This window comes from Aquarana catesbeiana, linkage group LG09 (genome assembly GCF_042186555.1).
Source record: "Aquarana catesbeiana isolate 2022-GZ linkage group LG09, ASM4218655v1, whole genome shotgun sequence".
Taxonomy (NCBI): Eukaryota; Metazoa; Chordata; class Amphibia; order Anura; family Ranidae; genus Aquarana; species Aquarana catesbeiana.
Genome location: NC_133332.1, coordinates 153,316,148 through 153,343,411, shown reverse-complemented (window position 1 = coordinate 153,343,411; position 27,264 = coordinate 153,316,148). Strand labels below are relative to the sequence as shown.

At 44.8% G+C, this 27,264-nt stretch overlaps 1 protein-coding gene across 3 annotated transcripts in view; it reads right to left on the bottom strand.

Moving 5' to 3' along the window:
• MTM1 (myotubularin 1) overlaps nt 1-25,496 on the bottom strand; it is a 167,465-nt gene extending 141,969 nt beyond the window's left edge. Inside the window, exon 1 of one of the 3 annotated variants that reach the window (XM_073599275.1) lies at nt 25,350-25,496. In XM_073599275.1, coding sequence (XP_073455376.1) covers nt 25,350-25,460 — 111 coding nt within the window. In that variant the 5' untranslated portion in view covers nt 25,461-25,496. Of the gene's footprint in view, nt 1-25,301 lie in introns of all 3 variants that reach the window. The other 2 variants (XM_073599276.1, XM_073599277.1) reach the window with 2 other exon arrangements.
• Between the last annotated feature and the right edge of the window lie 1,768 nt (nt 25,497-27,264).

Genomic DNA, 27,264 nt, shown 5'->3' with positions numbered 1-27,264 from the left:
TTTGGGAACGCTTGACCTCAGGAAACGACACTGTGGAAAGTCCTGAAATTCCAGCTTGTACCGTGGAAATGACCCATCTGCCCTGAATTTCCTCTTGTCAGACTTCTGAAAACTGCAGAAGTCTTCCCTCCACCTTGGTGAGGGGGGTTGCCTCTTCATAATGAGGCTTTAGGATTCTGCTTTGCAGGTTTCTGACTCCAGGACTTCTTTTGAGCCTGGGTCTGACCCTGAGGTTATCCTCTAGAGTCCGACGGCGGAGGCCGTCGCCACTGCCTAGAGACGGAAGTCCCTGGCGCAGGGGAAAGAGCACGTTTAAATGAAGGGCGTTTATACTTTCTTTTGACAGGCAAAAGAGTACTTTTCCCATTAGAAATTGTTTGGATATATTTGTCCAAATCTTCTCCAAATAGCAGCTCCCCATGAAAAGGGAACCCAGTTAGGAGGTTTTTTACATGGTGCTTCGGCTGACAAAGTTTTTAACCACAGGATTCTATGCATATGTATGAGCATAAGCGTAAGGTGGGACGCCTGGTGAATAGAATCTTTAGCATCTATGGCAAAACATAATGCTTTTGTTAGTTCAGCCAATTCCCAGGCTTGTTGTACAGGAACCTCTTTAAGGGCCTGTCTAAATTGGTCCTTTAGGGATTGACAGATGCCTATTGCAGCGACTGCAGGCTGAGCAACGGCACCTGCCAAGGAAAAAGTAGATTTTAATAGGGATTCCAACTTTTTATCCGTTGGATCCTTAAGCATTTGTGCATTGTCTACAGGACAAGTTAGGCTTTTATTCACACTGGAAATCGCAGCGTCGACTGCTGGTACTTTCCATTTTTTTGGTGAATTTTTCCTCTAGGGAATAGAGAACTGAAAATCTCTTAGGAGGGAGAAAATGCTTATCCGGGTGATCCCATTCAGCAAAAACAAGACGGTTCCAGTAATGCATGGACAGGAAATGCATGCAAAGGCTGAGAAGGTTTTAAGGAACCCAAAAGAAGAAACCGAGCTTTCAGGAGACTCCGTTAGGGGTAGCATGAAAGTAGAATGAACCATCTCCGTAAGAGATTGTATCAGCAATTTCTCAGATTGTGAGGCTGAAAAAGGTTCATCTATGATGTGAATGTACAATGTATATGTAAAGCGCTGCGTAAATTGACGGCGCTATATAAGTACCTGAAATAAATAAATCTACTGTTGTTTCCTCCGCAGAGGAAGCATCGGTTTGTTTTTCCTTCTGATCGACTGTGGGTAACACCTCATCCTGAGCCCACTGTTCCCCTTGCAAAGGGTCTGAAGTGGGGAGGGGGATCTAGCATGCTTCCTATCCATTTGAATGGAGGATGCGATTAAAGCCGCTAATCTTCCCTTCACACCCTGCAGGGTGGAGGAAAGGACATCTTCAGTCACGTATACAAGGGCTGAGATGTGAGAAGCAGTTGCACCATCAATTTGTTCCAATGGCTCACCCTGGCTTGCCATAATTGGTAAATCAGGCGAGGATGACAGCGTGGAAATGCGACTCAAGATCCTAGCGCCTGGGGGTGAAACCTTTAGTACCTTTTTGGTCTTTGTGGTGTCTTTTTTGGCAGGCATAGTCCTAAGTACAAAAACAGAGGCAATATACAATTGCACCTAATTGCTGAATATAGTCATGACAGTAAAGTCGCTATGAAGTTCAGCTTAGTGCTGGGGAAAAAAAGTGTCCTTCCTGTATCAGGAAGTGCCAGGTTGCAACCCTCATGTGTCCCACAGCTCCTGTGGCCCTGTGTGCAGACCACTTGCTTGCTCCTCATCAGCGAGGAGAGACTGTCACAGCCATGTGTTTAACATTGCCTGCCGTGCGTCCTCGTGGACGTTGCACTGCACTGTATCTAGGCCCCGCCCCTTCATAAACCCACCCGTTTCATTTTTTTAAATGTTCCCACGCTCGTGCGTGGTGGTTTTCAGGTCTACAGACCCAACACGAGGGGGGGGGAGCCCTGTTAGCAGCAGGCAAAAAACAACAGTACAATATACAGCAGTTACAATAACCTGGGACCTCCGCACCCCCCGCAGCGGGGGGGGGGGGTAATGTAAGGGGGGTACACAGGTGATGTTCCCCTAACCCTTCAGGGGCTAAAAAAAGAAAGCGTTTTGGCAGATTTCTTTACCTGAGAAAAAAAACCCCCTGCACACACTGCTGCAGCCACAGAGACTGACTGAGCTTTACAGTGAAGACAACAGATTAAGGTATGTGCATAGACTCCCTCTAGTGGAGAATTAAGGCGTGACATTTTTTTTTTCCCTAAGGGAAGAAAGCATAGGTGGACTTTTTAGTTCCTAAGTTTCTTCTCTTACCTTATCCCCACCACAGGATTTGCTGAATTAACAGACAATCCAACCTTCAACCATCACGGCGGGCTGCGTTCAGCAAACCTTCAAGGACCGGGTCCCTTGAAATCCACTCCCTTGGACCTGTAAAAGCACACCACCAGGAAAGGTTTAGGTAATGTAGCAAGGCCTAAGCCCTGGGTCCCGCCCGACAAAGAGAGGAATTACAGGCGAAACCTCGTGCTTCGGATACAAGGCCCCAGGTACTATCCACTTAGGCCTCAGTGGCACTTTGGACGGATCTGGTCTATGGAGGCTATTTAAATCCAGCATGGATCTCTCCTGGAGTTCCTCAGAGCACATCTTCACTTGTGACCAACACCTTAGACAATGGCGAAAAAACTGACGTGCTCCTAGAAGGAGGAGGTGTTATATAGGGAGTGAACAAGCTTTCACCAGAAAAGAAGATTCTTTCCTTTCAGACCATAAGTTTGAGAAAAGAGCTGCCAAATCCAGTGGGATACAGTGGGCCTCAAATCTGTGTGACATTAGAGAGAAAGAAAACTTCCATCACTAAATTTTACTTATAGGTAGTGTAAACATCTCCTAAATGTACACTGTTTAGGAGATATTTCGGTACATGCAGCCAGTGACATCACTGGCGTATGCGCTCTGAAAAAACGGGCACTCCTTCAGAGCCTCTGTGCCATGACCGTTGGCTCCCGTGCGCACGGGAGTGACATCATCGCAGCTCCAGCCAGTCACAGAGCCCACAAAAACGGAAGATGGGTGAAGATGGAAGCGGCCTCCAGCGATGACATTGCATCGCTGGAAGTAGAGCTGCACGATTCTGGTCAAAATGAGAATCACAATTTTTTTGCTTAGAATAAAAAGATCACGATTCTCGCGACGTAAAATCTTTCACATTATACAAAAAAATTGGTTCGTTTTTTTATAATTCATAAAAGCATTTTATTTCAAAAAAATTGCATGTGAAAGACCGCTGCGCAAATACAGTGTGACATAAAATATTGCAACAACCATTTTATTCTTTAGGGTCTCTACTAAAAAAATATATATAAATGTTTGGGGGTTCTAAGTAATTTTCTAGCAAAAAAAAAAAACACTATTTTAACTTGAAACACAACAAATGTCAGAAAAAGGTTTGGTGTTTAAGGCCTCATTCTCACGAGGCGGATCCGCTGAGTGGAGTCCACCAGCTCAGCAGGAGATCTCTGTTGATCTTCGCTGAGCCGGCGGATGACAGGTCCGTCTCTGCTCACTGAGCGGGGAGGGGCCTGTCAGAGCGCCGCTGATTCCTATGGAGGGATGGGATGAAAACTGACAGCATGTCCGTTTTCATCAGAACTCATCCGATCCGCCAGGATGGATGCGAACGTATTGCCATACGTCTGATTTTAGCGGATCAGATATCAATGGACATGGTCACCTCTGACATCCGTCGCTCCATAGACCTGCATGGAGCGTCTGTTCAGGTCCACCTTAAAATTCGTCAGGCGGACCTGAATGGTCCGTCCATGTGAAAGGGGCCTAAGTGGTTAAACTTTCCTCATTACACATGAAGTCTATTTCATTGACAAATTGTTACAATGTTTAGACTTAGTTCCACTGCTAAAGAATGTTGTGATTCTTGGCAGACTGCCCAGTTTTTAATCTTCCTTTCTTTTGATGGCTGTCTGCTGCAGAAGAGCAGAGAAAATTCTTTGCATAGACAGAATCGTCAAATACTTTTATCAAGATCGCAACAGGAAAAAAATTAAAATCGCAATAACGATTCTTGGCGATTAATCATGCAGCTCTAGCTGGAAGGCTTTGTTTTCAGGTAAGTTTCACATAATGTACTAGTATGCGATGCACATTATGCTTTTACATTACAGGTAAGGAAAAAAAAAAAAAAGAAAAAAAAAAAGAACAACCTCCAGTGGTTTACAACTGCTTTAAGACCCTTTGGAAGAATGAATAGAGAGTCTTGAGTGCCCAATTGCTGCAGTTAGCTTCAGGTAAGTGCTGACAGCACAGACCACATCCAAAGTATGGAGAGCCTTGTACTCTGGCTACTGAGGCCTGGGACAAAAAAGAAGACAAAGGCTTTGGGGTTGATTTACTAAAACTGGAGTGCAAAATCTGGTGCAAATCTGCATAGAAACCATTTAGCTTCCAGGTTTATTTTTTTCCCCTCAAAGCCTAAACAAGTTGAAGTTAGAAGCTGACTGGCTACCATGCACAGCTGCACCAGATTTTGCGCTCTCCAGTTTTAGTAAATTAACCCCAATGTCTTAATTAAGATTAAAACCTGAGACAACTTTTTTTTCAAACGCTTCTAAACCCAGCAAAGCGCTGCCAAACGAGGCATGTAAACGCAGCAAAACGGACGTTTTAAACGTGGGTTACTATCTGTCAAGTCAAATCATTCAGCAGAGGTTGTAAAAATGCCCCATGTACATTAAGCCTTCGTAATTACCACAGCCGTTTCATCTGAGGGAAATCCTGAAAACATGACACCTGTTGGGGCGCCTTGAGGACTGAAGTTGAGAAACACTGAGTTAAAAAGGCCACCAAACCTTTCCACTCGATGTACAGAAATACATTTCAACTTTTACCTCAAAAGAACCTCACAGTAAACAGCAGCTAAAGTAACGATTTCATGATTGTGTCTGACTTACACAGGGACATTTTTCTTGGGTCCCCTGGTAGGCGCTGAGAGCACTCTAGCAGTGCCTGTGCTCTAGCACGAACATGGCACCATCTGCTGCCTGCTAGCTTAAAGCAGAATTGCAGATTTAACAGGATTTTTTTTCCCAAACCAGAGAGAATATGCTGCTTCAAAGTTCCAACAATACTGGACAAGAGTGGATGGAGAAAGAAATAATTACCGCACTTTGAAATTGTATATGTTTTTGTTAATAAAATCTTTTGACAAGGAAAGTTAGTTAAGTACATGCGAGGTGGTAACAGGCAAAATAATGAGTTACAGAGTGACAATTGAGACGAAGCTCAATATTATGTACATAGATATACATACCTAAACCATACTATATAACCATAAATTGTCATGTAGGTACAAAAAGAATAAAAAAAGAACACTTCTTGTAAATATCATCAATATATTAAATCAGTAAAAAAGGATTTATAGGTAATATTGATAGGTTAGGGTATAGAGAAAAAGTCTGTAGCAGTGAGAGCTAATAATTCATGAGAGGTAAAACGGGGTGAAAATTAGACAGCAAAGGGAAAGAAAGAGGGTAGAGAGACTAGGATAGAGCTGTCCATTCGGTAGGTCCAGTAGTAATTTTGGATATATTTAGACCAACTACCATGGCAAGAGAACATTCTCATCAAAAGTTAAAGGGAGATGATGTTTTATCCATGGGTACCAACGTTTTTCGAATTTGGGGACTTGATCCCTTTCTATGGCTGCTATTTTAGCCTGAATCATGGAGTTATGCATCCTGTGTTTTGTCTCGACTATAATCAATGAAGGGGATTTCCAAGCTTTTGCAACTGTTTAGTGGCAGTAAGTAGTTGGACAAAAGGTTTAAATTGAGTGCGAGATAAGCATGCTGGTTTCAGGTTGAGTAATGCAGTGGTTGGGTCAGGATGCAATTTAAATCTGAGCATTTTGGAAGCCAATTCAAAGTTATCTTTAAAAAAAAACCTGACAAAAGGGCAGGTCCACCATGTGTGTAGATATGTGCCCAATTCCGAACATCCTCGTTAACAGAAAAGCAGAGTAGGTAGGTACACACTTGACAATTCTGGAAGGTACCAGATACCATCGGGTCAGCACCTTGTAATTGGCTTCCATTGCTAGAACAGTAGGCGAAGATGACTTTGTTGCCCACCAGATCCTGGACCAGTCCTCCAAGTCAATGGTTTGACCAAGATCTGCTTCCCATTTCTGGGTGTATGGTGGTTTAGCTGAATCTGAATTGGGTACAATTTTGGAGTATAAGGAAGAGATAAGACTTTTAGTATGGGGGTTGTTTTTACACAACAATTCAAAATCGGAGAGTTGTGTCAGAGGGGCACAAGTATTTGTGTTCGGAGAGTAAAAGTTTTTGATTTGAAGAGAATGGAATAATTCTGATTGTGGTAAACCATAAGAATCGCTGAGAGTTGGGAATGGAATAAAGGATTATCCCAGAGAGAGATAAAGTGTTTATTAATGGGATTACGTAATTTGGGTCGATCTTTGGGAGGGAGCCAAAGTAAAGTTAGAGATCGATATAGGATCACATTCAGTAGCTTCAATCGTAACCCATAGCGGAATTTCATGTGTTGCATGAAATTTAGATATACAGCAGCACACATCGCTAGTCTAATAGGATGCAAAGTTGGGTAAATCAAGACCACCACTGATTTTAGGGAGATATAATGTATGTAGAGCTATGCGTGATTTTGAGAGGTTCCAAACAAATGAAGTGGCTTTTTTCTGACTTAATCTTACGTAGTAGGCAGGAATTGGAATCGGTAGAACTCTAAAAAGATACAAAAGTTTGGGCAAGTGTGTCATTTTTATTGCACCAATTCTATCCAACCACGAAAGTGGGAGTTGAGTCCATTATTTTAACAAGTTTGTTGCCTTTCTTAAGGTTTGTGGATAATTAGCTGTGAAAAGATCAGATATGGAGGCTGTAAAATGAATCCCCAAATAAGGGATTGATTTCTCAGCCCAGGTAAAAGGAAGTGCTATTTTAGCAGGATCCATTTCCATTTTGGTAAGAGAAATATTTAAAACTAGGCATTTCTTCTGATTAATAATGAGACCCGAGCGGGCAGCAAACTTGCCAAGAATAGGTAAAAGATTGGGCCCTGAAACTTGTGGGGACTAAAGAAATAGCAGGATATTGTCTACAAAGAAACAAAGTTTATGTTGGTATCCTCCTATTTCTATTCCAGTAATAGTTAAGTTAGATCTAATTAGTTGAGCAAGAGGTTATATTACTAGGGCAAACAAAAGTGGGGAAAGAGGGCAACCCTGCCTTGTACCTAATATTGAAGGAATCCGATTTATATCCAGCATATTTTATGTATGCTTGTGGATTATTGTACAAAGCACCAATCGATCTCATGAAGTACGGCCCAAAACCCCACTTCTGAAGGGAATAATTTAAGTATGACCAAGAAACGGAATCAAAGGCTTTCTTGATATTGAGTGAGAGAGAGCAACATGGGATGCGGCGAGTTTTAGCAATATGTGTTAATAGGACAGCTCGACGGATATTGTCATTGGCTTGGCGTGTAGGTATAAATCCTACTTGGTCGCGGTGTTTACCTATGACTTTATTGAGGCAAATAGCTAAGATTTTTGCTAATATTTTTATGTCGAGGTTTAAAAGGGAGATAGGGCGACAGTTTGAACAGGAGGAATTATCAGAATGGGGTTTCGGGATCATGCAGATGGTTGCCGTTAGCGATTCCTACCTGAAGGAGTGCCCATCTAATAGAATATAAAAAGGCGTCCGCCAACATAGGGAATAATGTTTCTGAAAAGGTTTGGTAATATAAGGCCGAATATCCATCAGGACCAGGTCTCTTGTTCTTTTTTTAGCTCTTTAATTGTTTTGGCTATGTCATCTACTAAAATGGGTTTGTCAAGTTGTTTTTTTTGGTTGTTGGATAACTCAGGTAGATGTATTTGGGAAAAGAAGGAGTCAGCTGCTTTAGGGCAGAAATTGTTTGTTGCCATGTATAAGGAGGCTGAGTGAGAACGAAATTGATGTACAATTTTGACATATGATGGTATTATTTGATAATTTAATTCTAATTGGTTTGGTTGGTTTGTTAAATGATTTTAGAGCTTTAGCCAGTAGACTTCATAAAGAAGGTGTGTTTGCATCCGTTTAGAGATTTTTCAGCAGATTCTGTTAGGAATAAGTCATACTCCAGGCAGGCTTTTTCTAAACAGATTTTAGGAGTTTGGGTAGGATTATCATGAAATAATACAAAAGCAGCGTTAAATTGGGATTCTAATTTGCGAGTAAGAATTCTATGTTTGCGTTTAAATGCGGCAGATTGTCTCTGTATTATTCCTCTCATTACTGGTTTGTGCGCTTCCCAAAGAGTCATTGGTGACAATTCAGGTTTTTTATTATGTTTTAGATATTCTTTGAGAGCTTGTTCAATGGTTAAACGATGTGATAGGTGATTGAGTAATTTATCAGGGAGGTACCAAGTAGGGTCTTGAGCTTTAGGGATAGTGGAAGCTATTGTGGTTAGGACTGCATTGTGATCAGACCAAGTAATGGGAATTATATCTGAATTATGTATTTCAGGTAACATCCCTGTGGTTAAGAAGATATGATCAATGCGTGTAAACTTTTGGTGGGGGGCTAAGAGTAGTATGTGAATCCTCTTAGTTGGATTATTTTCTCTCCAAGTATCGACTAAATTGTGTTTAGAAAAAGCGGAGAGAGACGTGCTGGTGACACTAGCCACGGTTTATGCACCAAATGTCAGACAAGATACCTTCATACACAACACACCTACCCTCCTGACAGATTTTGCCAAAGGGCAGTTGATTCTGGGAGGTGATTTCAACGTACCTTTGAACCCAACAGTAGACACATCCTCCGGCACCTCATCTCTCCGAACCAGTATACACAAACGCATCACTCGCAATCCACATGAAGCCCAACTAATAGACGTATGGAGGCTTCACCACGCAGGGGAAAAGGACTACACGTTCTTTTCGTCCCCGCACAAAGTATATTCTCATATAGATTATTTCTTGATACCACATGGCCAACTAGAGGCAACACAAAACCCAGTGATAGGCAATATCACTTGGTAAGACCATGTACTATATCCTTTCACAGACCTCAACGACCAAAGTTAAGTTTTGGAGGCTAAATGAAAGCCTACTACAGACCCCTACAGTACTGACAGGTGTTACCAAAGAACTAAATCAGTATTTTCTAACCAACGACACTGACGCTGTGACCCAGAGATACTTTGGGAAGCCCACAAGTCCGTAATTAGAGAGGTGCCGATCAAACACAGGGCACATATCAAGGGAAAAGCAACTATCACTACTCCTACATAAGATACATGAATTAGAAACTAAAACACAAGAGGAACCCGATACCCTCACTAGAAACAGAACTACTGACTCTTCGCAAACAATAGACATACTACAATATAAGGCTAAAGCGGCACTACAATCCTGTAGGAAACTTTTTATGAATCACAGAATAAATGCGGGAAACTGCTGGCCAAAGCAGTCAGACAACAGAGACTGCACACATACATCCCTCAAGTCATCTCATCCTCGGGACATTCGGAACATCAGGAAAGTCATGCCCACCCAAATTGCCAGCGAGTTTCTGGCCTACTACTCATCCCTATATAACCTCCAGTGTACTAGTGACTCTGAAATAAAGGATTACCTCAATTTGTCAGACATTCCCAAACTCTCAGAAGAAACTGGAGCGGCACTGGAGGAACCCATCTCATTGATGGAACTACAATGCGCTATCAAAAGCATGAAACCGGGTAAGGCACCAGGCCCCGACGGGTTCACCCTTCAATATTATCAAACCCTCTCATCGGTACTCAGCCTATACTTGATGAAACTGTTTAACAATCTCACAGAGGGGGGCCATCTACAAAGAGATACCTTAAGAGCACACATCTCCCTCATACCTAAAGAGGGAAAAGATCCAACGGCTTGCAGCAGCTATAGGCCTATATCTCTTCTAAACATAGATCTCAAACTTTTTACTAAAATATTGGCCAATAGACTATCACAGCATATGACAGACCTGATACACTTAGATCAAGTAGGTTTTGTTCCCTCAAGAGAGGCTAGGAACAACATTACAAAAAGGTACTTAATTTAATGCACAGGGATGCCCCTTGTCACCCCTTCTCTTTGCCCTGGTACTAGAACCCTTTCTATGTACAATACGCCGGAACCCAGACATATCCGCAATCACCATAGATCAGGCCCAATACAAGATTTCGGCATACGCTTATTATCTTTAAATTTTCTCTTACTAATCCGGTGATATCACTCCCAAACCTAATTAAAGAATTCAAGAGATATGGAAACATATCTAATAATTAATTTTGACAAATCCACAGCCATGGGCATTAACATGACATCTGACAACCTGACTCCCCTGAAAACTAAATTTAATTTTAAATGGTCAGACAGTCATCTTAACTACCTAGGAACCATTATCCCTGGTGACCTTACCTGCACATTTGAACTGAATTTCCCCCCAATGTTATCTAAAGCAAGTGGACTGCTCGAGGAGTGGAACAAACGACTCCTGGTTCGGCAGGTGCAATCTTATTAAAATGTGTATCCTCCCGAAATTCCTATACTTGTTTCAAGCGTTACCAATTAAGATCCCACTGATATATTTTAAACGAGTACACTCAATATTCACAAAATTTATATGGTCCCATACATAACCACGACTATGCAAACGTTACCTGACATTACCGAAACACTATGGAGGACTGGCCCTCCCGGATATAAAACACTATTACCAAGTGGTACACCTAGGGAGAATTATTGATTGGAACAGACACAAATAAACCAAATTGTGGATTCAAGTAGAACGCACTCAAGTAGGGGTCCCGCTAAAGGGAGCAATATGGTGCTATGATAAACTACCTCCAGATATGATGACACATCCTATCATAGGTGCCGCGTTACGAGTAGGCTCCATTATGATCAAAACGACCTCCCTGACATCAAGACAATCCCCGTTATTCCCAATACTAGGCAATCCAGCGTTCCCGACCGGATTAGACCAAGTAGAATATGAGACACTTTGGACTGCATGTAAAAACTGTGCTCTACATTATCTAGATGGGGAACACTGGACTTCGATCTAATCCCTGATGAGCGATACCGGGAGCTTCCAACTTACATTTTGGAAGGCGATCCGCTTAAATCATTTCATACAATCAATACCAGAACCAGCACAATTCAAACGCGACCTGACAACATTTGAAGAATACTGTAGAGACGAAGGGATACTATCCCAAGTACTCTCAAAAACATATGCTCTGCTTAACACCCCATTGGAACAACCAGACTTGAGGTTCCTGCAAAAATGGGAAAGTGACCTACAATGCACTCTCGCTGCCACACAAACAAAACATTATCAGATTTTCTCTAAAATCGGCCATTTGCACCAGAATACAGGAAACAAACTATAAGGTCCTTATAAGGTGGTATTATACCCCCCAGCTACTACATAGATTCTTTCCTACACAGTCTTATAAGAAATCTATTATAAGACATTTACTCAATGCCGCAAAATCTTGTATTCCAGCTACATGGAAGCAAACCATATCCCCATCTATTGGATTGTGGCTGCGTAAAGTAGAGGACATTAAAAAAACTTGAGGACTTAGTGCTCACAGCACAATACAAACAAGAAAAGCACTCTAAAACCTGGGATGTTATGGAATATGCTTATATTCTCTGATGAAGTGCAGACCTTCATCGCTTAGGGCCACGACGAGACAGACCGATTGAAAGATAATACTACTACCTCATCCATCACGCTCGTGTTGAACAATACCACTTTCCCCCCTCCCCTCTTCTCCTCCTTTTTCTACCCTCTCAACTGATGGTTTTCTCTTCAGCTAATCTGAAATCTGCCTCTCTCTCCGGTCTTGCTAATGTGGTCGGGATACAGATAATCTGACTATGTATGCAGCCCAGTGTCCAAGGCATCTTAAGAAAATATGTATATGGGGACAAGGAATGGTTATGGTCGAATTGGGTGCTGTATGTGATGATTGAACATGTTTTTCCAATTATATTATCCACATTGCAGATGGAATCTTAGTTTTCTGTTAAAGACCAGTATGTAAGTCTGACCGCATATTATGGCCACAGTTGTATTGTTCCTGTTCTGTACTCCTTTTCTTTGGAAAAATTTAATAAAAATTTTTTTTTCCCCAAATATAAAGAAAGAAGCTGGGAAAAAGATATTTTGTTTGGAGTCTGGGTTAGGTGATATGGCAATTTTTTATTTTTTTTTTTGATAAAAGAAGGTGTGATACCTTGATTGGAATCACCACACGATAATGGTTCCAATCTTGTGCGTAGTAATTACTTGCATCAGGTGTGTAAGGAAAGGTGTGGGTTGTTTATTGGGTGCGTAATAGGACACTATAGTAACTGCTGAGTCCATAATGTGTCCTGTGAGATTTAGGTCACGCCCCTCCGGGTCTTTAAACTTCCAATTGGAGTGTGAATGGGATGGAGCGGTGGAACGTTATGAGAGTACCACGTTGTTCGGTGGTGGTTGAGGCTGTGAATATTTGCGGATAAAAAGAATTCATAAATTTAGGCGTAGAGTTTACTGTAAAGTGTGTTTCCGGTAAGCACACAATGTGTGCTTTTCGAGCCTGAAAAAAACGGAATGCTTTAGTTCTCTTCTGAGGAATATTGATACCCTGAACATTCAGGGTAAAAAATGTTTAGGAGGTGCCATGGTAGTTGATCTAGGAAATTAAACTTACCTATAGTTATGAGGTACTGGACAACCGAACCTGTACAAATGGACATGCAGAGGAAAAAGAGAAATCAATGGGACAGCGCGGCTATACCGCGGCTATAGCCGCGCTGTACGAGGGATTTTAACCCTTTTCGGCCGCCAGCGGGGGTTAAAACCGCACCGCTAGCGGCCAAATACAGCTGCAAGAACGACGGTACAGCAGCGCTAAAAATAGCGCTGTTGTACCGCCGACGCCCCCACCGCCCCAGTGTGAAAGGGGCCTTAGGGGAAGGGTATGAGTGTTTAATAGATCTGCAATCTGAGATCAGTTTGGTATAATAGAGAACTTTTAGGGTGATGGGAAGGGGAGAAGGAGAGGGAAATACCTCAGTGAGAGAGCAGATTTAAGCAATCTTACAAAGGTGGCCAGGGTAGGTGTGGGTTCTCTAAGAGGACAAATGATTTAGGAGGATTCTGATTAAAACAGGTTAAGATCTTGACTTTTAAAATAATAATCCACTGAATAGTAGAGATAAGGAACCTAAGGTATGAAACCTGAAAAGTAGGCAACGTGCCCACTAAGTGTGGAACAGGTAAACCAAGCTTTTGAAGGCTTATAGCTAGGTAGAGAAATATGGGACTAAATTGGGGCCTAAAGAAGACCCTTGGTGTACCCAATTAGGTCTCAAAAAACAAAAACTGCCAGAGAATTCAATCTCAAAGAGAAAAGGTAGAGAGATGTTCCGAGGAATCTAAAGCTGTCAGTCCATGGAATCTTCTTGGTCCAGGGGTGGGGACCCAAAACAACCTCTCTTGTGAGAATGTTGATTGTCAATTTTCCCCAAAGATTGAGAAGAGATATTAGGAGAGGAAGATGACACGGATGCTGATCTTCTGCGTGATGTTGTTAATGGAGGATCCAGATTCTGTTAGATGAAGGTCATGAAGTGTTTGTTGAAGTTCCTCAGGAGGTTTTACAATAATATTTAGAGCCTTTGTAACTAAAGCGAATGGAGAATGGGAAGCCCCATTGGTAGTTAATGTTATGGCGTTGAAGTTCCATTAACTGCAGTTTCACTGTCCGCCGTTTCCAAACGGTTAATTGGGATAAGTCGGCGAAAAAATCTGATAATTATATCCTTGAAAGGTTAGGGGATTTTTGTCCCGAGCTGCTGCTAGAAGTTGTTCTTTCGTTCGGTAATAATGGAAGTTTGCGATAATATCATGTGGAGGGCCATCAACTTTTTTGGGTGTAAAGGCTCTATGAATTCTGTCCATTTCAAGACGCTCAATTGGTATGCCTGGTTGAATTTCTTGAAATAATGCGATTATTGTAGCATGAATGTCAGTAATATTTTCAGGGATTCAAGCTGACACGCAAATTGGAGCATCTGGCTTTGTTTTCAAAATCTTCCAATCTGGTTTGCAGCGTTAAATTCTCTTCTTTTAAACTGTCAATTTCAGTCATAAAATCTTGTGCTGTGTTTTCTATTTCTTCAACTTTAAGCTCTAAGGCAGCAGTACAATTGCCCAGCTCTCCAATTTCCTTAGTTATGCTGTTAGTTATATGTTCAGAAGTTTGCTTCAAAGCTTTGTATAGCATTTGTTCAAATTGTTTTAACACAGCTGGGGGTGTTAAGGGGTTTTTAGAAATATCTTGAGAAGTGATAATTTCTGAATCAGACTCACCCACAGAGTCAGGCTGGTGCGTTTTCTGTTTGTGGGAATGCGCTGAAATAAAAACAGGATAAAGGGGGCCGATGCCATTTTGGCTGAAGCCCGCGTCTGACCCTCCTTATTATCAGTGTTTTTACCCTTAAAACTGCTTCCTCCCAGCACCATTATACTCCACAAAGCTGCTCTGTCATCTCAGGGATAAGCGGGAGAGAAATGAGCTGTGTAGAAGCCGGCGGTATTATTCGTGACCGCAGCTTTTCTCCCTCACAGAGCGGAGCTCTAGCAAAGCACAGCCGCCATGCTAGGCTTCGCGCATGCGCCCTAAGCTCTAACTTTCAATTCCGCTGGAAAACATGAGAGGGGTGGGCTGCCCAGGTAGTACATGCACAGACTAAGCATGAACAGAGCAACAGCACACAAAGATCTCAATTGCATGCCCACATTTATATGTGCACATTTAAACCTCCTTCATATTATGGCCACGGTGCTCACCTACCCAGTGGGTACCTACAAGAAAAATGGCTGCTGAAGTTCTGCTTCCTAGGTCAATTTTCAGTTTTTTTTCTTTCCACAGCCTGCTTATTGGACAAGGAAAGAGAAGCACATAGAAGAAGGTCCAAGTTTGCAAAAAAGTCAAAGTGATTCTGGGCTATAGTCCCATGGGGAAGTAAGCAAGCTAAGTGAACAGAATAAAAAGTAGTAGGGAAGCTATATAAAATAATACATTATAAATAAAATTGTATGTATAGCAGAATATCTGCACTAAACCCAAGAAAAAAAAAAAAAAAAAATGTAAAAAAACTCTGCATATATAAAAATGCAAACGTGCTATAATCATGCAAGTGCAAGTGCAATAATTATATATTATAGTCCATAAAGTGCTTCAATCGGTGCAAATGACAATAACGGACTTTTCAAGAGAGCAACCGATTGCTTTGTTGTTCGATGAAAAGAACAATCAGCGCAGCTTACCAGATTTGATGGATCTCAAATCATAGAGATCAAACGGGCACACACAGGAGGGATCACTCAGCCGAAGAAAGCATGTCCACAGGCTCATCCGATAGCGGGATCTTTCCTCCTATAGCGGACTCTCCACTAATACGATATTCCTCACTGATAAGGCAGAAAACCTGAGAGAGTCCACTATAGGAGGAAAGATCCTGCTATCGGATGAGCCTGTGGACATGCTTTCCCTGGCTGAGTGATCTCTCCTGTGTGTGCCCGTTTGATCTCTATAATTTGAGATCCATCAAATCTGGTAAGCGGTGCTGATTGCTTGGTTGTTTGATGAACAGAACAATTGATTGCTTTCCTGAAAAGTCCGTTATTGTAATTTGCACTGATTGAAGCACTTTATGGACTATAATATTGCACTTGCATAATTACGGCACATGTTTGCATTGAAGAGGTGGAAGAGGTGGTATCTAGGGCCTGCTTCTGATAAGCCTCCCACCTGCAGACCCACAACCACCGGGTCAGGGTTATGGTGAAGAAGCCCCTGTCCTCCAACATAGAGACAAGGTCTTTTGGCAGGAGGAAGCCTCCCCGGCGTAAGGTATCCCCTTCATGTTGCGGGTACGTGGTTTGAAATGGTCAAGAGGAAGGGGGGGGCAGTCGCTCGAGGATCTGGTATCTCCCACTGGACCACAGGAAACACCTTCCTCCAGATATTTGAAGGGAGGCACTTTCCTACCACACTCGGTTTTTGTGTAGAAGAAGATCCTGTGACCCGCTCCAGTATCCTGGAAGCAACGGCTGCGCGTGCACTGCCGCCATTTTGCGTTGGCCATGAGAAATTCTCGGCGGCGCCAGAGGTGACACTTCCTATTAGCAGGTCACCGCCCAACATCAATTCCGGCGACCGGACGCAGGGGGAGGAGGCAGGGCAGAAGCTCAATTCCACTTCCGGTGCAGTGGCACTATGGGAGTCTGGAAGAGTCGTGTGAAGCCATGAGTGGAGTGATGCACACCAGCTATGGAGGATGCAGTGTCTGCGGGACAGGCACCAGCAAGACTCAGGTAAGGAGCAGTTGATTAAGTCTGCCCATTTCCTTTACCTGGGGTTTCCGGTCTCTTTTCTTTTCCCCTGGTGGCGAGGGCCTGTCTGGGCACTGGAGGCCGTATTTTTCTTCCTTGTGCACCTTGTTGGGTGGTCTGCAGGTGAAGACTGGGTCTCACTAAGGGTCCCCTAGTTTTTTCCCCTTTTGTCTTTTTTCTCTCAGGCCAAGAGCACTGACCTGGGGAAAAAGATGCCCCTCATGCAAAGCCAAGATGGGAGAAAATTGGAAAAAAGCCCTATGCAGTACTCGCATTGCTTCTTTAGTCAAACAGGAATCTGCTTCCGTTTGTGATGACTTGGTTGCCTCTGTAAAGAAGGAACTCTATGCCACGATTTAAACATTCCGTAACTCATTAGTTACAGTAGTCCAGCTGCTAGTCAGCCCTCCACATCAGAGTCTTCACAGGGTTCACTTCCTGTCTCGGTGTTAAAGACGGTCTGAAGGTCCTTCTACCAGGGAAAAACAATCCCCCGCACCTTCTAATGATGATTTAGAAGGGGAGAAGGTTGAATGGGCTGAAGTGGCCCCCTCCAAGTTTAAGCTATCCCTGGAAGAAGTTGATGGGCTTCTTAGAGCCATATATATTGCCCTTGGCGAAGAAAATAAAGAAAAAAAAAAAAAAAAAAGGAAGGGAAGAAGGAGGAGCATAATCGTATGTATGTGGGTCTAAGTGAGCCTAAGGGGCGAACATTTCAAGTACATTCTGTAATTTTCAGATTCCATAAAGAAGGATTGGCAAGAACCGGAGAGGAAAACTTTTTTTCTTAAGAGCCCACAAGAGATGCTTTCCTTTCAAGGAAGACCTCTCTCCGGTATGGAACAAGGTCCCCAAGCTAGACACTGCCTTCTCTCAGGTTTTGAGATCCACTGACCTAGCCTTTGAGGACATGGGATACGATGGATAAGCGATCTTGGCAATCGACCATGAGCAATTTAAAGCCAGCCATGGCTACGACATGCGTCGTTAGAAACCTGGAATACTGGGTTAACCAGCTAAAAGCTCATATAATTGCGGATTCACCCAAGCAGTAGATTTTGGATCCTTTTACTACCTTGTCCTCCGCGGTAGCCTATATGGCGGATGCTTCAGCTGAAGCAATTAGAATGTTGGTTAGATCAACAGCCTTAACAAATTTGGCATTGTGGCTGAATACTTTGCCAGGCGATGTGGCATTGAAGAGTAAGCTCTGCGGGATTCCCTTTTTGGGTGACCTTCTCTTTGGTCCTGATCTAGATACCATTCTAGACAGGACAGCTGATAGGAAGAAATCCTTCCCAGCCGAGAGGAAGAAACAACCCCCGAAGCGCCTTTTTCGACCTCAAAGAGCTCAGGAGCAGGACAACAAGTCCCAGGGGAGGAGGAAAAATTGGTCCACACAAAAAGCTAAGGGCAAGGGCGGAATCCTTTTTCCTCCTGCGTAAGCACAAGAAATTCCATTGCCTCGAACCTGCTGGTGGGCGGAAGCCTGCAAAAATTCCTTACGCAGTGGTCAGGCATAACGTCAAGTCAGTTCATCCTGACCACTCTTTCTCAAGGCTACGCAATAGAGTTTACAGAATCTCCCCCAAGAAGATTTCTTGTGACAAATACCCCAAAGGATCCAGTAAAAGCCCTGGTCATTAAGTCCTTATGAAAGGAGCTGATGCAGCAGGGTGTATTGATCCAAGTGCAACCAGAAGAGCAGCAACAGGGTTTTTATTCTCACATTTTCTTGGTAAAACGGCCAACAGGAAAATTCCGATTGATTTTCACCACATCCATGGGTGAATGGACAACGCCACGGCTGTGGCTTATCTAGACAGACAGTCAGTACCTTGAAAGTACAGGTTGCTGCACTAGCAGTGTTCTTAGAAAAATCTGTGGCCTCTGAACCACTGGTAGTCAGATTTTTTTTTAGAGCTCTTGCAAGATCAAGGCCAGCACCGGTCAAGAATTTCCCTAAGTGGGACCTGTCGGTAGTCCTGCAATCCCTAGCAAGGAGTCCATTTGAACCTCTGGAAGAAGTGTCACTCAAATGTCTCACTCTTAAAGCTGTGTTCCAAATCACCATTACTTCAGCATGCAGGATTAGTGAGCTACACGCTCTGTCAATTAGCGAACCTTACCTGTCAGTATTTCCAGATAGAGTTATTTTTAGGACAGACCCAAAAGGACAGACCCAAAGTTCAGCTGTATAAGCCAGGCAGGGATGAGTCACTGGTTGTTAGGATGCTGGCGGGTGTCAGCTCCCTGACAACCAGCATTTCTGAGCAGGAGATGTCACATTTATCAGAAGTAGTAATAATGCTGATAAATCTGTCAACTCTTATTTTGTACATTCGTTAAATTGCAAAGGGTTAGAAATTATATACAGACATACATCACACATACAGTATATATATATATATATATATATATATATATATATATATATATATATATATATATATATATATATATATATATATATTTTTATTTGTTTTAAAGGTCAAGCTCACCTTTTCAGGCAGGAATTCACTTATCATAAAGAAGCCTTTTCTCACGTCTCTTCTGCCCAAGCCATCCCAAGCACATCATGTACTGGTGCATTTTTCCACACTTTTTGGTGTGATGCAGTTTGTCGCTATTGGCTCTTGGGGTGCCATTCACTTTTAATGGCAAATAAGCGTGATGCACGTTTGTAGAGCATTTACGAAAATGCACAGCAATACGCATTTTCTGAGTGGGCTGCCATGCGTTCAGAAACACAGATGTGAATGAAGCATCATTGTTCTTGTATGTACACACCAATTTCACTTTCAGGCCCCATTCACACCAAGTGCAGCCCGTTGATCTCAATAGGCTGCACTACATGTGGCAACGTAGCTCATGAAACATTTTGGTGTGTTGCATTTTGCACATTTTTACTGTGAGTTTTGCTGTCTTTGACGCTTGTTTTTTAATGTGGCAAAATATGTTTTTACTTCTCTGTGTGGGTGCCGTTAATTAATGGTACCAAAAGCATAACTAGTTCATCTTAGGTGTATAAAGGTGGCCATACACTTTAAAATTTATTAAAACTATATAAGAAGAGGACACGCCTATCTATCCAATCACCCTGTATCCAACCAGACAGGCCCTTGCACTACATACTGTAGTTGATTGTGGATCTAAAAGCAGAGTGTACAATAAGATTGTATAGTGTTTATTGGGAGCTTTACAGACTTCCAGGAACACACTTCTGTTTTCAATACTACAGCTCTGCTCAACATAGGGTGTTGTGATTGCTCAGCTGCTGCACAAATGGTGGTTAGGTACAAATACATATCGAGGAAGACCCTGGCTGTGTATTCAGCCTCGGTTCACACCAGAGGCGGCACGACTTGCAGGTCGCCTCACCGAGGCGACCTGCACACGACTGCCTGGGCGACTTGCAAAACGACTTCTGTATAGAAGTCTATGCAAGTCGCCCCCAAAGTCGTACAGGAACCTTTTTCTAAGTCGGAGCGACTTGCGTCACTCCGATTAGAACGGTTCCATTGTACTGAACGGGACGCTACTTGTCAGGCGACCTAGGTCGCTTGACAAGTTGTCCTAGTGTGAACCGAGCCTTAGTGAGAATGGTGTTTATTGGCATTGATTGTTTGCAGGGCAAAGGGGGGAGGGGAGCATTCTCCTGAAGGGAGAGGGCAGGTGTGTTAATGAGGTCTGCTGCCAAACTCCTTCCTGTGTCTGCATGTTTTTCCCAACTTAAGGACGGCTGTCCGACCAGGTCCGCCTATTGGTTTTTCAGGTGGACCCGATTGGACCCTCCATTTATACCTATGGAGCAGCGGATGTCCGCTAACATCAGACGCCATCTGATCCGATCCTATCTGCAAAATCCAGATTGATGGTGGTCCTCTTTTCCATCCATCTGGCGGATCGGATATGTAAGGATCGGATGAAAACGGACTGGCTGTTTTCACCCGATCTTCCCATAGAGGAGAGAAGGACGGAATCCGTCTCTACTCTGCACAGCGGAGACGTACCTGTCATCCGCCTGCTCAACGGGGCACAGCAAAGCGATCCCCCTCTGAGCAAGCGGATTCCGTCCAGCGCTTGCGTGAGGGGTTTTCTAACCAAGTTGGAGGCTGCGGTAAGACATGTCCTACAAAACAGAGAAAGCTTTTTCTTTTCTGCAAGAGAGTTATATTACTGCTTGCTGACTGACATCACGTAGGAATACGGCGGCAGAGCGGCTCTCCTGCCCTGGATCACATACCTAGTACTGTACATGATTCGGTGATTAGGATACAGCACAAGCCAATCACTGGAAAAGCAAAGCAGGGAATAAAATCCACCACATCCCTTAGTAAAAACAGCACACAGTAAACACAAACACTGGTTAGGCACATAGATAAACCTTTGATTGTCCTAGATGTTTAACCCCTTTCCAGCCAGTGTCATTAGTGCAGTGACTGTGCATATTTTTAGCACTGTATTAGTGTCACTGGTTCCCACAAAGTGTCAAAGGTATCAGTTAGCGTCAGATTGTAGAGCTTCACGATTCTGGGAAAAATGAGAATCGCGATTCTTTTGCTTAGAATAAAGATCACGATTCTCTCACGATTCTTTAAAATGGTTAAATTAAAAAAGAAAAATCAGCTGTAGACGGCGCATGCGCAATCAACACGCCCCTTTGAGAAAAGCATCCGCCAATTGGAATTGCCAGCCCCGAGGATCGTGTTCAATGTATAACCATACATCCACCCCCTGTATTTAAATGAATAACCAGCCCTGAGCATCGGGTGCGAGCGGCATGTTGATTGCGCTTGCACAGTCCATGCCAGGCACTTTGCTCTCTGTTGACTGACGTCAGTTCTGGTTGCTGACGTCAGTTCTGATACCGGCGCCATTTGCATTCCACGCTGGTTCCGACGGGGAGATCTGGAAAATGGAGCTAATCCAGCCTGGAGATCGCGTGTGGAGAGGGGGTGAATCGCGATCTTTATACGATTAATCATGCAGCTCTATCAGATTGTCCACCGCAATATTACAGTATATATATATATATATATATATATATATATATATATATATATATATATATATATATATATATATATATATATATATACACACACACACACACACACACACACACACACACACACATATATAGTTTTTTTATTATTACACATACATATAGACACACAACTTGTAGACACTAACTTTTGCACAAACCAATATGCGCTTATTAGGAATTTTTTTTCTTACCAAAAACATGTAGCAGAATACATATTGGCCTAAATTTATGAAGAAAATTTTTTTTTAAACTGTCTTTTTTTGCTTACAGCGCAAAAAAAAAAAAAAAATTAAAATTAAAAAAAAACATAGTGATGATTAAATACCACCAAAAGAAAGCGGGAAAAAAAAAAATTACAAAAATTTCCTTTGTGTACAGCGTTGCTTAGCCTATAACTCCTTCGCACCTCCCGTCCCTTTAGGGCCAGTTCACACCACATTCAGTCCAGTGCATTTTTTTCTGCATCAAGCACGCATGGAAAGTCGGTTATATGATTTTCAATGGCATACCGGTAGTTCACACCAGTGCTTGCAGTTCCACATAAATAAAAAAAAAAAAAAAAAAAAAGGTACTGGACCGCACCTAAAACGCGCTGGAACACACGTCCTTATTTAAGGCTAAGAAAATAGAAAGGAAAAATGCACTAGACTACATCGAAAAAGCACATACAGAAAAGCATCTGGAACGCATCCAGTTTGTGTTTCTATGGTGTGAACTGGTCTTTAAGGGGTTTCAGATGCCAGGAGGCGTTGTGGGGTTTCTGATCATGTGACTGCTGCGATTGGCTGTCACAGCAGTCACATGATCAGAAAGTATAGATCAGGAACTTTCCGCCGGTACCTGTGGTGGGGGTGCTTGCTCTCGGCACAGCTGTGTTTATCTTTAGGTATGCATATATGCGGCCTCTCAGCATTAAGGCCCACCAACCAAGAGGCTGCATATATGTGCACAGCTGGCGGGAAGGAGTTAAATCTGAATTATTTTGAAGTTTGTAATCTTACTCTGTGAAGATTCCTCACACATTTATTTCCTTGAATTCTGTGACATATATTTAGTATGTTCGGTGAGTAGGCACTGCTGTGTCACACATTTCACAGAGCCTGACAACTGAACTACAGAGGTGCCGAGAGGTGGCGTTTCAGGAGGCGGAGTCAGCAATGTACTCTGGGATATGTACTGTAAACAGCAAAAGAGAAGCTGCAAAGCAAGCAGGGAATATAGGAAGTTGTAGAAAGTTGATGGCCAGCAGACAGGAAGAATTCATAACAAGAAAGGAGATTTTTCATGTGCGATTATATTGGATTGTCAAATAGAACTATTGTTTGTATTGTTATCACTGCTATGATATAAAAAAAAAAAAAAAAAAGTTGTATGCTGTGACCACAGAACTCCTTTAATCACACAAACATGTCACACTGTAGTCCTTGCAGGTTTTTCGTCACATATGGCGACCCATCACATTTGGCTACCTGGTGGAGTGCACATGCGTGACGCCGCCATATGCGTTCCAACAGTTTTAGGACAAGAGAGCACACTAAAACCGTCACGTAAGTGACGTTCCGTCACCGCCATCTTGCTACACCCCACACTTCTCCATATTAAGGATACACTGACAAGGGGGAAAGCGGACATCTTCTTACACCCACCGGACTCTTGCATTTTACACTTATTTTTAGCAGTAAAGTGAGTTTATCTAGTGAAATACAGTACTTACAATTCCGTCTGACTCGTTAGATGTTGAATTTTAAAAGCAGCGTCAAGCCTGCTTATGTCATAGGTTTGCTATTCTGACAGAAGTTCGCTGCTTTCAAAATTCAACATCTAACCAGTCAGACGTAGTTCTAAGTACTGTATTTCACTATATAAACTCAGTTTACTGTTACACATAAGTGTACAATGCAAAACTCCAGTGGGTGTAACAAGATGTCCACTTTCCCCTTCTCAGTGTATCCTTACTATTGAGGAGTGCAGGATGTAGCAAGATGGCGGCGACGGAACGTCACTTCAATTACACATTCTGATGGGTCACCTAATCTGATGAAAAACAACAGTGTTGAAACGCATATGGCGGTGTCGCGCATGCGCACTCCAGCGGGTCGCCATATGTGACGAAACACAGGCACTGGAGACGTGAGAGTGACAACGCTGCTCTGATTTCAGAAGAAGGTGGGTTAGTGTTGTCACTCTATCACAAGACATTGAAACCTATGCATTGAACAAGCAGGCTCAGTAAGTAGCTTTTGTATGTTTGCAGGGAGATGCGGGAAAAACAAAGCATGCACTGAAACATCACTTCTTGGCCTCGTTTACACTTGCATTACTCTCTAAAGAGTGACCTGCATTTGGATTACTCTTCAGAGAGCATTTGACAGGTGGTGAGAAGATGTATCTCCTCCTCACCACCTGCTTTAATTCCCTGAATGCCAGACTAACACGTTGCAGGGCCACCCCATTCACTTGAATGGGCCATGTTTGGCAGGTAGCAGTTTCCGCTAAATGCAACAGGGGGTAGAATTCCTGCTGTGGCACATGCACCCCCCTGACTACCGCCTCTGCAGCTAAAGCAGGAGTAATTGAGGGGCCATAAACAATTGGCTGAACTAAGTGATTTTACCACCCCCCAACCACTGATATAAACAAGCCCTTATAGCACAACTTTGCACTCCAACTTACAAGCAAGAAGAATGTTTATTGTAGAACAGACACAGCTTTCAGGTTTTATTGTCAAAGCTTAAAGCGGTAGTAAAGTCCGCTTTGTGATTTTACCTACAGGTAATCCTAGAATAAGGCTCACCTGTACGTAAAAGGAATATCTCCTAAATGTGCACTGCTGGGTGGAGGCTGCGGGCACGGGACGGCAGAAGGCCGGGAGGCTGCGGGCACGGGACGGCAGAAGGCCGGGAGGCTGCGGGCACGGGACGGCAGAAGGCCGGGAGGCTGCGGGCACGGGACGGCAGAAGGCCGGGAGGCTGCGGGCACGGGACGGCAGAAGGCCGGGAGGCTGCGGGCACGGGACGGCAGAAGGCCGGGAGGCTGCGGGCACGGGACGGCAGACGGCCGGGAGGCTGCGGGCACGGGACGGCAGACGGCCGGGAGGCTGCGGGCACGGGACGGCAGAAGGCCGGGAGGCTGCGGGCACGGGACGGCAGAAGGCCGGGAGGCTGCGGGCACGGGATGGTGAGACTGCAAGAAATCACTGCTATAATGGGGAAATAAGGAAACACAAATGAATGTCTGCATGTCTTGGTACCAGGATGAACACCTGTGTACATGTTATTGTTGTTTTGGCCAATCAAGACTGTGAAGCTGGGAGATGTTGGGGCTCTGACATCACTGGGGGGGATTGGATGTTGCAGGACATATTGATGTTGTAGATGTGATCAGAGATTTTGGTAACATTGAAGTGACAAGTTCTCAGCCAATGTTCTAGGAGAGGCCCCTCCATATCCCCTCTATATGGAGGACAGAGATCAATCACTACACCTCCAGAAATAATAATAAGGGAGGATATGAAGGGAGACCTGTAGAGATGAGGCACTTCCATGGACCCAGCACTCAGCCAGCCTCCCATGAACCCTCTCCCCTCACTGCCACATAAGGACAGGTGCAGGAGGACACCAGAAATATGACCTGCACCCCACCCCCAGCACTGACAGCCGGGCACTCCTCACAACCCGGACGGTTATCAGTGGGCACCGTGCCACCTTACACCACCATCCCCACACCACACCGACCTGTTCAAGGACTGGACAGACCCGTCATCCCCGCTCTGTGCTGCCTACCTGTTCGGGCCAGATCCGCCTCCGGGGCCGACGAGCCTGACAGGAAGTTCTGAACCCACAGCACACCTCTATCCAAGGAGGGGAGGACCCGGGCCGCCTCACGTGACGCATACAAGGGCGAGGCCTCGGTCAGGCGGCACTTTGGATTGGCTGAGAGCGGGTTCGCCGGGTATTGCATTGTGGGAGTTGTAGTTCCCCGTATGTCGGGGGATACAGAGAGCGAGAGAGAGAGGTTTTCCGAGGCGATGGCAGAGTTATTTTTAGACTCGGAAGGCTTTCAGTGATCGCTGACCGTGTAGGTGTGTTCTTCCCCTAGCCAGGCTCCGATGTCTTTTCACACAGGACAAATGCCTACCACAATCCCACACACTGTGTCCCCAAATAGAGCCAACTTCACTGTGACACCGGCTTCATGAGACCTGTCCTAGTCTGACGTCCGGGGTCCTCACACACTACATCCGGGGTCCTGGCACCCTACATGGGGGGTTCTGGCACCCTACATGGGGGGTTCTGGCACCCTACATGGGGGGTCCTCGCGACCTACATCCGGGGTCCTGGCACCCTACATCTGGGGTCCTGGCACCCTACATCCGGTGTCCTGGCACCCTACATCCGGTGTCCTGGCACCCTACATCCGGTGTCCTCGCACCCTACATCTGGGGTCCTCGCACCTTACATCCGGGGTCCTCGCACCTTACATCCGGGGTCCTCGCACCCTACATCCGCTGTCCTCGCACCCTACATCCGCTGTCCTCGCACCCTACATCCGCTGTCCTCGCACCCTACATCCGGGGTCCTCGCACCCTACATCCGGTGTCCTCGCACCCTACATCCGGTGTCCTCGCACCCTACATCCGGTGTCCTCGCACCCTACATCGGGGGTCCTCGCACCCGAAATTCATTGTCCTCGCACACTACATCCGGGGTCCTCGCACACTACATCCGGGGTCCTCGCACCCTACATCTCGTGTCCTCGCACCCTACATCTCGTGTCCTCGCACCCTACATCCGGTGTCCTCGCACCCTACATCCGGGGTCCTCGCACCCTACATCCGGGGTCCTCGCACCCTACATCCAGTGTCCTCGCACCCTACATCGGGGGGTCCTCGCACCCTACATCCGTTGTCCTCGCACCCTACATCGGAGGTCCTCGCACCCTACATCCGGTGTCCTCACACCCTACATCCGGTGTCCTCACACCCTACATCCAGGGTCCTGGCACCCTACATCCGGGGTCCTGGCACCCTACATCTTGGGTCCTCGCACACTATATCTGGTGTCCTCACACCCTACATCTGGTGTTCTCGCACCCTACATCGGGGGTCCTCGCACCCTACATCGGGGATCCTCGCACCCTACATCCGGTGTCCTCGCACCCTACATCCGGTGTCCTCGCACCCTACATCCGGTGTCCTCGCACCCTACATCGGGGGTCCTCGCACCCTACATCCGTTGTCCTCGCACCCTACATCCGGGGTCCTCGCACCCTACATCCGGTGTCCTCGCACCCTACATCCGGTGTCCTCGCACCCTACATCGGGGGTCCTCGCACCTTACATCCGGGGTCCTCGCACCTTACATCCGGGGTCCTCGCACCCTACATCCGCTGTCCTCGCACCCTACATCCGCTGTCCTCGCACCCTACATCCGCTGTCCTCGCACCCTACATCGGGGGTCCTCGCACCCTACATCCGTTGTCCTCGCACCCTACATCCGGGGTCCTCGCACCCTACATCCGGTGTCCTCGCACCCTACATCCGGTGTCCTCGCACCCTACATCCGGTGTCCTCGCACCCTACATCGGGGGTCCTCGCACCCTACATCCGTTGTCCTCGCACCCTACATCTGGGATCCTCGCACCCTACATCCGGTGTCCTCGCACCCTACATCCGGTGTCCTCGCACCCTACATCCGG